This window comes from Arachis ipaensis, chromosome B10 (genome assembly GCF_000816755.2).
Source record: "Arachis ipaensis cultivar K30076 chromosome B10, Araip1.1, whole genome shotgun sequence".
In the NCBI taxonomy this organism is placed as follows: domain Eukaryota; kingdom Viridiplantae; phylum Streptophyta; class Magnoliopsida; order Fabales; family Fabaceae; genus Arachis; species Arachis ipaensis.
Window position 1 is genome coordinate 32,455,342 of NC_029794.2, and position 11,954 is coordinate 32,467,295.

General features: G+C 32.5%; 1 protein-coding gene and 1 long non-coding RNA gene across 2 annotated transcripts in view; both read right to left on the reverse strand.

Annotated features, from left to right (window-relative positions):
* The window catches only part of LOC110267752, a 23,111-nt gene that overhangs the window by 9,120 nt on the left and 2,037 nt on the right, over nt 1–11,954 (reverse strand). The gene's annotated exons all lie outside the window — the stretch shown is intronic.
* Nucleotides 4,196–8,409, reverse strand: LOC107621590 (DNA replication complex GINS protein PSF3-like). The gene is made up of 7 exons (XM_016323623.2): nt 8,030–8,409; nt 7,537–7,640; nt 7,292–7,360; nt 7,092–7,192; nt 5,747–5,839; nt 4,972–5,111; nt 4,196–4,845 (listed from the first exon to the last, which is right to left on the reverse strand). The coding sequence occupies exons 2-7, from the start codon at nt 7,579–7,581 to the stop codon at nt 4,736–4,738; spliced, it is 558 nt and encodes a 185-aa protein (XP_016179109.1). The 5' UTR covers nt 7,582–7,640; nt 8,030–8,409; the 3' UTR covers nt 4,196–4,735.

Here is an 11,954-nt window from a genome sequence, read left to right on the forward strand (position 1 = left end):
GGACTTGAATGAGAGAGGGAGGGAGGGAGGAAGGGAGGGAGGGAGAGAGAGACCCTTACTACCAGAATGTTACGCTCCCGGCCTCCCCTCTTCTTCTGCCTCTCTCTGAACAACGTCGATGGTGGCTCAGTAGCAGTGCCAGGATGCGACGAAATGGCGACGATGAAGGCTTCTCCCTCCTCACGTTTCGTCTCTCTCTCTCTCCTTGAACTCTGTGCGCCTCTCGCTTCCCTAGTGCGACACGACGGCGGTGGCAGTAGTGATGTTCACAGGCGCCGTCCTCCCCTTCTTCCCTCTCTCCTTCCTTCTTCTTATCCTCTCTCGGGCTTCTCTCCCTCTTTGATTCTGCCGTGTGTGTGAGTTTAGTGTGGTGAGGGTGAAAGGAGGTAGGGAGTGGCAGCTCCTAATGGTAAAGGGTATTAGGGTTAGTGTGTTATTTGTAAATTAGGATTAAGGTTTGATTTGGGAGTTTTTGAATTAATTAGGGTTTGGTAATTTTAACAAAATTAGAGAAATAAAGTATTAATTTAAAATTTAATTTAATCCCTTAAATTACTTTAAAAATACTATTTATTTTCAATTTGCTAATTGATTTTTTAAATAAATACTCAAATTTAAAATTAGAGATAATATAATTAATTTATTTTCAAACTCAATTTATCAAAACCTGATTCAATTACTCTTAATAAAATAATTTCTGAAAATCGAATTTTGACCCATTAAAATATATCAAAATTAGTTTGTAATCTAACTTTAAAAAAATTTAAATTTTACATTTTACTCACTTTATAAAAAAAATTTCATCCTCAAAAATTGATGAGATATAAAAATTACATAGTTTCAATTTGATATAAAATAGGTGAAGAAGGTATGATGAAGTGCCAAAAATGTTAAAACAGGCTTGATGGGTTCGTGTTAAGTTATTATGAACGGCGTTCACACATCCTTATTTGTTTAAACCAAAAAAAAAAAATTCACTGCTTTCCAACTCGCTTATCACTCCTTTTCAAGTTCACTTGAATATCTAACGTCATTCCCAACACTTTATCTTATATGAAAAAACTCCTCAACTTCCATTCCTTTCGAACTCTCATCTTGATCCACGCCCAACCATTAACTTTGACTTCCAGCTAACTCACTCAAGGTTTTAAATTCACTTGTCATCAAGTGGTAATCCGATTAATCGACCTTATTATTGCAAAAATCTTAATAATCTAACACGCACTCAAACACGTCAATGCAATATCATTATCTCACGTTGTTCGATCACTTAACAACTTATTGCTCTATCCTTCTCTCCTCTTTTCTCTTTCTCTGACATGCTCATCCCTTCTCTCTCCTTGTCTCTATTTCATGTCTCTCTCACTTCGTCCCTCTTGACCAACAGTTTGGTAACAGTAATATCTCTCTTCACCTCCTTAATGGCATCTCCCCTCTAGACCGATAGTGAGACTAATTTTGAGAATTTAGATCCTCTAAATTTTAAATTTTCACTTTAAAGGGTAAAGTGTGATCTCTCACCTTTAAATGGTTTCTCTTTCATATTTTCTCTTGGTCCCACCTATGAAATATATGGTGAGAGATCATACTTTACTCTCTAAAGTGAAATTCAAAATTTAGAGGATCCAAATTCAATTTTGATTGTTGTGAAGAAGAGGTAGGAATTTTTTTTAATTAGCAAGGGTATTTTAATAATTTCACTTATTTCAATTTCTATTTTTATCTAAATCAAACATGATATTAATATATAACCCAATCTTATACACTTTACAATAAATACAATACAAAGATTTAGTTTAATCTCAATTTCTCTCTATCAGTTTCAATTTCTCCTCCAAACATATCCTAAAAAACTATCTTCTTATGTCTTTAGCAACTAAAATAGATAATTCTTTGTTAGTTAAAAAAATAGTTATAGAAGAACTAAATTTTAAGAGGGATGAGTTAAAACTTCAATCACATTGGCCTTTATAATACACATCTAAGAAGAAAAAGCATACATTTAATAAACTTATTACGACTGTGTATTATGGAAAAGAGAATTTGCCTTTATTTATAATTATCGAATACAATATTTTCTTGAAAATTGATTTCAGTTGAATTTCACGGTAAAATGTAGTAAATTTTTATTCAAGTGGCATTTTATCTGTAATCATTCATAATAAAAGAATGAAGAACATTTAAGGTTCAAAATACTAGCAAATGTAATTGAGAATTTCATATTTAAGATCTAATTCAATTACCTTCAAACAATATTGTTAATAAAAACCAAATTCATAACTTGAAAAAAGACTTTTTGCTTAGTACATACTATTATAAAACATTTGATAAATGCTTGAATGGTATCTTGATTTTTTTTTTAACACAACTTTATGCTTTGGAGAAAAATTAATTGCGCTAAACGAGCAAATCAACTTTGATCCTTAAATAATTAATATTACTTATATTTGTATTGGAACAAAAGATTTTTTTTTTTTTGTGAAAAGAATCTGTATCAATAATTATTATTTTAGGTATTGACAATTTAAGACTTTAGACATAAATTCTTTCTATCATTCTACAAAAGTTAAGACAATATATTATATATCTAGTTATACATTTATCTTATCATTAGCAATTTTGATAGGTGTTTAAACTACTAACAAAAAAATATAACACTGTTTCTAAATATAAATACAGCTACTTCAACTCAACGATAAACAAAATATGTTGCTAAGTATTAACAAGTAACAATGTTAGTTATATTACTAATTTCAAGAATAGATATGATACCAAAATATAAAATAATTCTAAATAAATTTTAACAAAAATAATTTTTCATAATAATTTATTTTGCAATGATAATTAAGCGGAAGTATTTGAAAAAGTAGCATGAGTTTGAGACTTTACTAATGGCACTAGGAGTGTGCATGAGTTGAGTGAAACCGGGTTTAATGTGACCCAAACTTGTCCCGAAATATATATCAGGCCTATTTATTAGACCCGAATCCAGCCCTAAACCCGATGAAACCTATACATTTTCGGGCCACGATTATACCGAGTGAAAACCGGGCCGTTAACATTACATTACCTTGATACCTTCTTATAAGCTTAGCATGTGAAAATATCCAAATTTTCAAGACTCTAACTAGGGCTGGCAATTCATACCCTACCCGCGGGTACCCAATCCGGTCCAACCCGTTCGGGTAGGGTAGGCTACCCGACCCGCTGCGGGTAGGGTAGGGTACGGTCCGGATATGCCTGCGGGTAGGGTAGGGTACGGGTTTAGGGTGTACCCTACCCTACCCTACCCGCACCTCATATATAACACATATTTTATAAAAATTAGGTATATAGTGAAGGAAGTGAAAGTTGAACCCACAACCTCCCTTATGTTTAGACTTACAATAAATAAACAACCACTAAAACTAGTTAGTTAATTTAGTAATTTAGAGCATTAGTTTTTTATTTTTTATGTTGTTAATATGTATAAAATTCGAAATAATTTAATTTTATATTTACTTTAAAAAAATTTGATATTTCTGCGGGTAGGGTAGGGTAGGGTAGGGTTTAGAATTTTAGGGTGCGGGTAGGGTTAGGGTTGAGAGATTCTCAACCCGCAGGTAGGGTAGGGTAGAGTTTTAATAAAATTTTTAACCCGCGGGTAGGGTTAGGGTAGAGTCCAAACCCTACCCTACCCTACCCATTGCCAGCCCTAACTCCAACTATTATTTGACATGATAAAATTCACTTAGAAAAATATAACAAGAACCAACTATTCTCTAAAATTAAAGCATAACCATAATCAATACTAATATTGTCTAATAACACCAAATTTTAAATCAATATAAATAACACAATATTATGCATTAGTTTAAAATCTTATGCATTTTAAACATAAAACATTAACTTATAGTCTTATAATAACTAATAATACAAAATATTAAGGTTTACAATACTTAAATTCCACATAAGAATAACCATCATCCATCACTAATAACATAATATTAATTGTGTATGATGACCGGGTCACCAGGCCGACTTTGGGTAACCCGAGCCATGGCCTGAACCCCACCCAAAATAATGACAAGGTCTATTTTTGAGACCCTTACTCAGCCCTAGACCCAGTGAAATCATACCAAAATAACCTTTAAAGTGTTCCGGGTCGAGCCGGGTCTTCGGACCGGGCCGGGCCATGCACACCCCTATTAGCACATCTTATGCTTCTAAAATGGCTACACCTGGGTTCAAGAGCTGGTTGAGTCCAATTGTGAACATGAACCCTTTATTGTTGTGTAGTGTGGGTAAGTATTATAATATCACAAAGAGAAAGTCTCAAGGACTAACAGTTTTATTAAAATTTAACTAATACTTAATCAGTAAAAGAAAAATGAATAATCTTACACCATTAAAAATACTAATGATGACTAATTAATGGCTACAAATCACAAAACTTACTGACTTCCTAACACTCTTAAATTGTGTCGCCATGACTTTCTCTGGAATACTCAGCTTATTTCGCCATGACTTGACTCTGCTATTGAAGGCTTCTATTTCATTGCTCAAATTTGATGCATCCTTAGTTCTTACCATTACCAATAATTTGACCATGACAATAAATTGTACATAGTGTGCATAGTGTTGTTAACATCGATAATTTAAGATTTCATTTGTCCATTTGACCACTACACATCTTGTAATAATCTGGATTTATATGAATCTGTCCAAAAGCATGAACTTAGAACTCAGAAAGCAACTAGTCAGTTGATTTTCTCTTTCTTGCCAGAATTGAAGCTATCTGGAATCTAGGTCCGCCCCTTCGCCACTTCTTGAAGGATACCATTGCAGATTGAGCTGCCTCGTACACTACAATAATAAAAAGAAAACAATAAATAAATATTAAAAAAAAATCAATAGCTTCTAGCTAAAAGAATTTGACAACATATTGAATAGTGAAAGCACGATTCATTTAGCAGGCAGCACAAGTCTTACAACTGATCTCTTCTTTTGTCAAAATAGTCCAGAATTTGGAACCAGCTGCAAATGCTGTAGTATGTGCCTTGGTGAGAACTTCCTTGTACCTACTCTTGAATGCCGACAACAACAGAAACCCAATGGTTCTATCACTAACTCTGCCATAAATGGAAAATTACATTAACTTAGGAATAAAATTCAGAAGTGATTTGAATAGCTGCACGAAGTAGCACATGACAAAAGCAAACTAAAGAAAAAGAACATAATTTGAAGATTTCAATTAATTTAAATTTTACCAGAAAGCAACTAAAAGGAAATTATGCACTTTCTATTTATTTTGATGTTAATCTCCTGTGTACACACTACTTGAAGGTTGCTTAGGCTTATAGACTGGAGCTACTTTTCACACATTTAAAATGCAATAAATTTCATGTTTGATGATAAACCAAACTGAAGATGACATATCAACAGACCATTCACTTTTTGAAAGAATTATCCAAAGCCTGTGAACAAATTTATGAGATTTTGTCATCTTATTGTCTTAACTTTTGCGGCAAAATTTTGGTAGTAAAAATCTGATTGAAGTGGTGCATGAACACTTAAGTAACCAAAAGGTGAGGTTCCCAGGCTTATACAAGATACGAAGGATGTTGGCAACCATGTACTATCTTCCAAAGATAAAACCAAGGAGAAAAATGTCATAACATATAAGAACATAACAGGTTAAAGCAAAAGAGAAATAAATAACAGTTTAGATAAAAACCAAGAGAGCATGAGCAATAGCAAGACTTACATGGGTGCTATCTTGCAACCAAATTCATAGAAGAATGGACATCTAGACCTCAAATCCACACTTGCAGAATCAGCCTGGATCTCTAACCTTGTTCTAAAATCAAGGACCACCAGCACCAAATAAGAAAATATTGGTTAACACTTTTTAACTTAAAAGTCAAGCAATGTAACAATAATAGAATCATGCTGTTATCATTCCTCATGTACATTTGACTGGAATGCCAATTCACATTTTAAAATTTGGGTAGAAAACTGTTTTAGTACATAACATTTGGATCAAGTCTCAGTTTCATCTCTAACATTTGGAACGTCCTATTTTTGTCTTAGAAGGTTTCAAATGGAGTCAATGTTGTCCCACCATTGAATATGCATAAAATACCTAACATCATTACTGTGACTGCATGTTTAGTGAAAGGTTAGTAATTAAACAATCGCCGTTCTTAATATGTATGAACATGTCAATGTTGTGATTGTAGAAGTAAAGGAAAAACTAATAATGATTATGTTAGAAGATATTAGGGTTTACTTGATCAATAAATAGGTTGATAATGAGACCAACATGGTGGCAATAGCTAAGTTGACAATATATGTTGAGAATACTTGCTTAACTAATCACATTGTTATTTGTAAATATTACTAAGGGTGTTAAGTATTTTTTCAGGATTTAACTGAGGGACAACATTGAATTGATTTGAATTCTTCTGGAACAAAAACAAGACAATACAAACCTTAGAGACAAAACTAAGATTTAGCCCAAACAATAAGAACTAAAATAATACTTTATCCTTAAAATTTCTATGAAACCCATGTAAGCTTAATGCTGATAATTTTTCTGCATTGTTTCACACAACATAATGATAAACTAATGTAACTGCTATATTAAAAACAATGTAGGTAACATATATGTGATGATATCAGAGGAGATACAGTAGAGGATCAATAGCAAGAACAAAAAGATGAAGTTTGTGTGTAAACAAATGTATTGGTATTATTCTCAGTGAGTTCAATTGAACCCTTGATTACAAAACAGAGAGGCTATGAATTTTAATCTCCTAAGCTTAGCACGGAAGGCTACATCTCAGCCACATGTCACAGATTAGAGAAAATATCCTAATCTGTTATGTTAGAACCATAACAAACTAATTAGGCTAATTAGGATTTAACTCTTCTAATTTCTGTTTTGGGGGTTTATCACTAACAATATATGTTTCATATCTAGTAGAAGCCCTAGAATGATCAGCAAAAGTATTCAGAACAATAAGAGTTCTTAAATTGCTTCCTCACTAAAGACATGTTCAATTATATAATAGAATGAAGTTGTAAGAAGGCATAAATGAGATCATTACTTTTGATTGAAACAAGGAGGAACATGGACTGATACTGCTTGTCTCAACTGTAGTTCATGAGCAAGCCAAAAAGGCAGTTCAACTTTTGAACCTGTTTCAATCTGAAAATGAAATATTCTAACATCAAGTCACCAAGTCTGGTGCCACTACTGGTGATTATTTCATTCAGAAATACAAAAGGCAGTGTCAATGGCTCTTACAAAGTCTGTTTCAGAACTGGGATCTATCCCCACTCCAGATGCTGGCTTCTGAAATATAACTGACACAATCTGGAACCATATCACAAGAATTCACAAGCATTACAATTTATATTCTCAAAGCATTCTCTTTATTTTCAAAATTTATCATCAAATCAAAACATTAACCTCTCATTCAACTTGAAATTTATTAGTTGGAAAATTCGAAGCATTAATTTGTTAATCAAATTTGAGGGTATTAAGTGTACCTCTTCCTCTGTGATAATATCATCAATATCATAGTATTTTGCCATCCCACTCTAAAACTTTGCTGCTATTACCAGTTTCTCTTTAACCCATCAAAAAGAGACAACTGCATCACACAAAGAAATTTCAAACTTAACACCTTTGTGTGTGTGACTGTGTGAAATCTAAAATCCCTAGCATTAGCATTTAAAAAACAAAATTAATACAATAGTTTGGGAGAAAAGGACAAATTGAAGGCAAATAGAGGGATGCAAGAAGTTTCTGATCATGCTGGAATGAAAATGATTACAGTCTGGTCTAGATCCTTTTTCGTGGCGCTGCATGCGCCCGCACGCATGGTGAGGGATTGTGTTGACCAACTCACCCAAAAAACTCAAGATCACAATTAACAAAACAAATAAGGTATCTGTGAGTGAGAACATTCATCGAACAGTTGGTGTGTTGGTCCCAAATGTGGAAACAAAAAGCCAAAACAGTTGCAGAGTGAATATGTACCTGAAGGAGAGAGAGGAAGCGGAAGAAATGGCGGAGCAGAAGCAGAGGTGAATGGCGGGGCAGTGGCAGTCGCGAATGGCGGAGAAACACAGGTGAACGACGGAGCACCACCGACCACTAACTTAGCAAACACACGGCGAACGTGAGGGAAAGGAGCAAAAGCAGCAGCAGCGGCGGCGAGCACAGGAGGAGTGGAGGCCGTAGAGTGTCTCTAGTGAAATGTGTGTTGTGTTGTGTTTATCTTCTCTCTCTTTCTTTCTTTTTCTTTTCTTTCTTTTTCTTTCTTTCTTCTTCTGTGTGAAATTTATGATGATTCAAACTTTGGCGCCTTTTTGTAAGAGAATTTTCAATTTTGTGTGTTTATCCGTAATGGCGGGTAAATTTAATTTAATTAAACCAAAACATTTTCTACTTGTTATCAATAGTTTCAAATTAAGTATATATTTTTATACTTACATGTTTAAAACAAACAAAAATAAATTTTAAAAAAATGAACAACAACAAAAGAAAACACACCAAACCATGACAAAGACAACTCAAAAACCACCTCTCCTAGCCAAAAAGCATAAAAATATACGTGTTAAGTGATTTTCAAAAGAGCAAATCTAAATGAAGAACACAAAACATCATATAAGATCTCATATGAAAGGACTAAAAATGCAGGCATTAAGGTATAAGTTGTAATAAACTTGGAAGAATACCCTAAAAACTGAAATTTATCAGCAGGCACAACAAAATGAGTATCGGTTATCATAGAGTAATAAGAGCAGTTGCATTCCCATGCAATATCATTTGAAGGAGCAACCATTTTCCACCACACTCTGGCAATGACAACTTCCGATCTGCACTACTGTTTCACCATCCATTTCTGTCCGTAAAAAAAGAAAGAAAGGAAATTAATGGTTCAAAATGAAACATTGGTATTAATTCCTCCTCAAAGTTTACATAGAGAAATACACAAACTTCTTATGAGCAAATAGTTTATCACAAATTAGTCATGTATAATTATGGGATAGTTGCACACATATATTACTACTCCCTAAAAGAGAAAAGGAAAATTTCAGCAATGACTTCAGAAATTGAAATAAGAATTTGCAAATAATTTTTTACTTAGTCCAAACGTTGAAACAAAAAAGCAAGTCTTAAGCAACCATTTTCTTAATTGAAACAAAACAACTACTAAATCAAAATCTTATGCATAGGAAACACAGATGAAATACATTATAAGATCCACTGAAGTTTATAAAGATGAATCAGATTTTAAACTAACCAAACATTTAAAAGATAACACTAAAAAATTCTCTTCCTTAATATAATGTCAATAAATCAATGAAAATATTTGTCATACCCTGAGTTGTGAGGTGCATATTGAGCATACTATTCATATTTACTTCTCCTATAGCTCCACCAATTATGCTAACGAGAAAAAGCCTTCCATCAAAGTTTAAGCTGTCGAGGTTTCGCTGAAGGTACAATTCCACAATTTTGATCGATATGACATCAAAATCTATAGCAACACAGGTAATGGCAACTGATATAGAAGTTTCAGTTATTGCACAAATCAATTACAAAAGTTAGAGAATGGTATACCTTTCTTTCCTGTTTCTTCCTTCACTCGTGCAACGGAGTCTCTGTCTTATAATGAATGGCAACATCAGCTCCAAGATACTTACAGATAGATAATTTTTTCTCCCTGCCTGAAATTCAATTTAGGATTTAGACAAAAATCTATTTAGGCTAACTATATTGTTTGTTCCAATCTGGCCAATTCTATCATCTTGGAATGCAAACCAATTGGAGTTTGTGAACAGGCTACTGTCCGAAAGAAAAAGTATTATGTTGACTTAAAAATTTTGCATCACAATGATAAAGATAGCTTCACAAAAGAAAACTGATGCATTTATAAATATGAAAAAAGAAAGCTATTAGATCATGTTTCAGATTGAGCAACAACAATGTGTTTTCTTTCGTCAAATTTTTTCAATTTTAATTTTAGAATTACACACATGCAAAGATAGAACTAATCATAGAACTTAATTAAACTACATTGCAGCAATCTCATTGATCAGAACAGCATAGAAGGCTTTACTTACAATATACTCATTTAAAAATGTTTATTAAAACAAATCAATAAAGGACCTTAAGAAATACCAATATTGTTGCCTATTAAAATGCTTTACTTACAATGATAACTATGCAAAAATGAAATAGATCAAGCTGCTTCTATTTAACCTCAAACATGCATTTTAGCCGTTAACTTGTTAACTACAAAGCTTTTATTTTATTTGCAGTTGCCATTTTCATATATAACCACAACAAAGTACTAACTTGAACACTACAAAATGAACAGTTAAGATTACATTTTGACATCATCTATGTATATATCTTGAGACAAATTAAACCAACTTTTCTATCACTACGGTGGCTGTAATTTAAAATGATAGACAACTTTGAAAAATGAAATACAAAAGAGTTTGTATGTACTGTATCAAATAACCCTCTAAAATCAGCATTAATCCATATAATGATTAAAATCTTATACCATGTCAGATCACCATACGATGCTTCTGCAAATTGTGCCTAGCTATGATGTCTTTGAAACTGCCATAATATAAAGCAATTCATTATTGATCACTATCTCTGTATATTTTCTTTGACTATAAGAAATTATGTAAGAAAAATGATGCTTACAATCATGTATATTTTCTTTACATAGATTTTGATGAGTGAAAAGAAAACAAATAAACAAATAAGCAATAAAGATAGAGCACAATCTAAAAACAAATTCAAATCAACCATTGGGCAAAGGTCAACAATAGTGAAGGATAACAGTATCATAGTCACACATGACCTCAATCCAAAAATCACAAAAACATATTTACATCAAAATAAATAAGTTTGCAACAAAAACTTAATCCCACAAAAGACAGTGAAATTTGAAATGAAAAATTTTCAACTTACCAGGTAGAAGGAAAAGATTTACGTATCGTTAAAACACCATGTTTTATTTTCAAGCTTACTGGGTCAAGCAAAAGCAATTAGAATTCTAAAAGCTGTATTTCACAAAATCTATTTCTCCTCTATTTGTAGTAAAAAAGTCAAATAAAAATCTTTAGTTTAGAAGGGATGATTTTATTTTGAATCAATACAGTTATTATGAACTCATATAATGATTCTTCTTCACTCAAACAAAAACTTACTGCATAAGTGCATATGAAAAAACCTATCTCCTTAGCTCCTTAGATTTTCCATAAACCTAACAATAGAATTCAAGAAAAACATATTAAGCTAATAAAATGAAATAAGAAAAAACTAACACAACTAATGAGCTGCATTTCATAGTGATACATACTAAACCCAATGCTGGGTATGAGTAGATAATATTTAATTCAGATTCCAACATGCTAGCATATGTAAGATGAATCTGATCAAAATTTTAAAGTTGTACAGCCTTAGCAATTTCTTTATGGTTTTTCTCGTCCTACTTTTTCTTTCTTAATTTATGCCAGTGAACATTCCATAAGGAGAAAAGGGAAACTAAATCCATTTACCAAAGGTAAGAAACCGAAAAGAATACTCAATATATATTAGTATATATCATCACATAATATAATGGAAACATAGGAAATAGTAAGACAACGAAATGTGATACCTTTTAGCTGTTGCACAATATCTTTAAGTAAGCTTTCTTATTTTTTCAATTTTGAAAGTTCAGCCTCATACTTAGTCAGAGCTAATTTTGCTTTTTCAAATTCTTCCTTCTAAAGCTTGACACTGTCTTGATATGTAGCAGTATTATTTATCATCTTATCCCAAGCAGGTATTTTGGACATGTTACTTTGCCATCAATTCCATCACAGTAGACTATACATTATAACAATGGAGTAAAAACAAAAATTAACTTCCTTCAGAAACTGAGGTCACT

What these genes read in the sequence shown, in the direction of transcription:
- LOC107621590 (XM_016323623.2), bottom strand. Translation starts at nt 7,581, where the DNA reads ATGGCAAAATACTATGATATTGATGATATTATCACAGAGGAAGAG. An exon ending in GGTTGCAAGATAGCACCCAT is followed by an intron (nt 5,112 to 5,746) that starts GTAAGTCTTGCT and finishes CATTTATGGCAG; the next exon opens with AGTTAGTGATAGAACCATTG. An exon ending in GACAAAAGAAGAGATCAGTT is followed by an intron (nt 4,846 to 4,971) that starts GTAAGACTTGTG and finishes TTATTATTGTAG; the next exon opens with TGTACGAGGCAGCTCAATCT.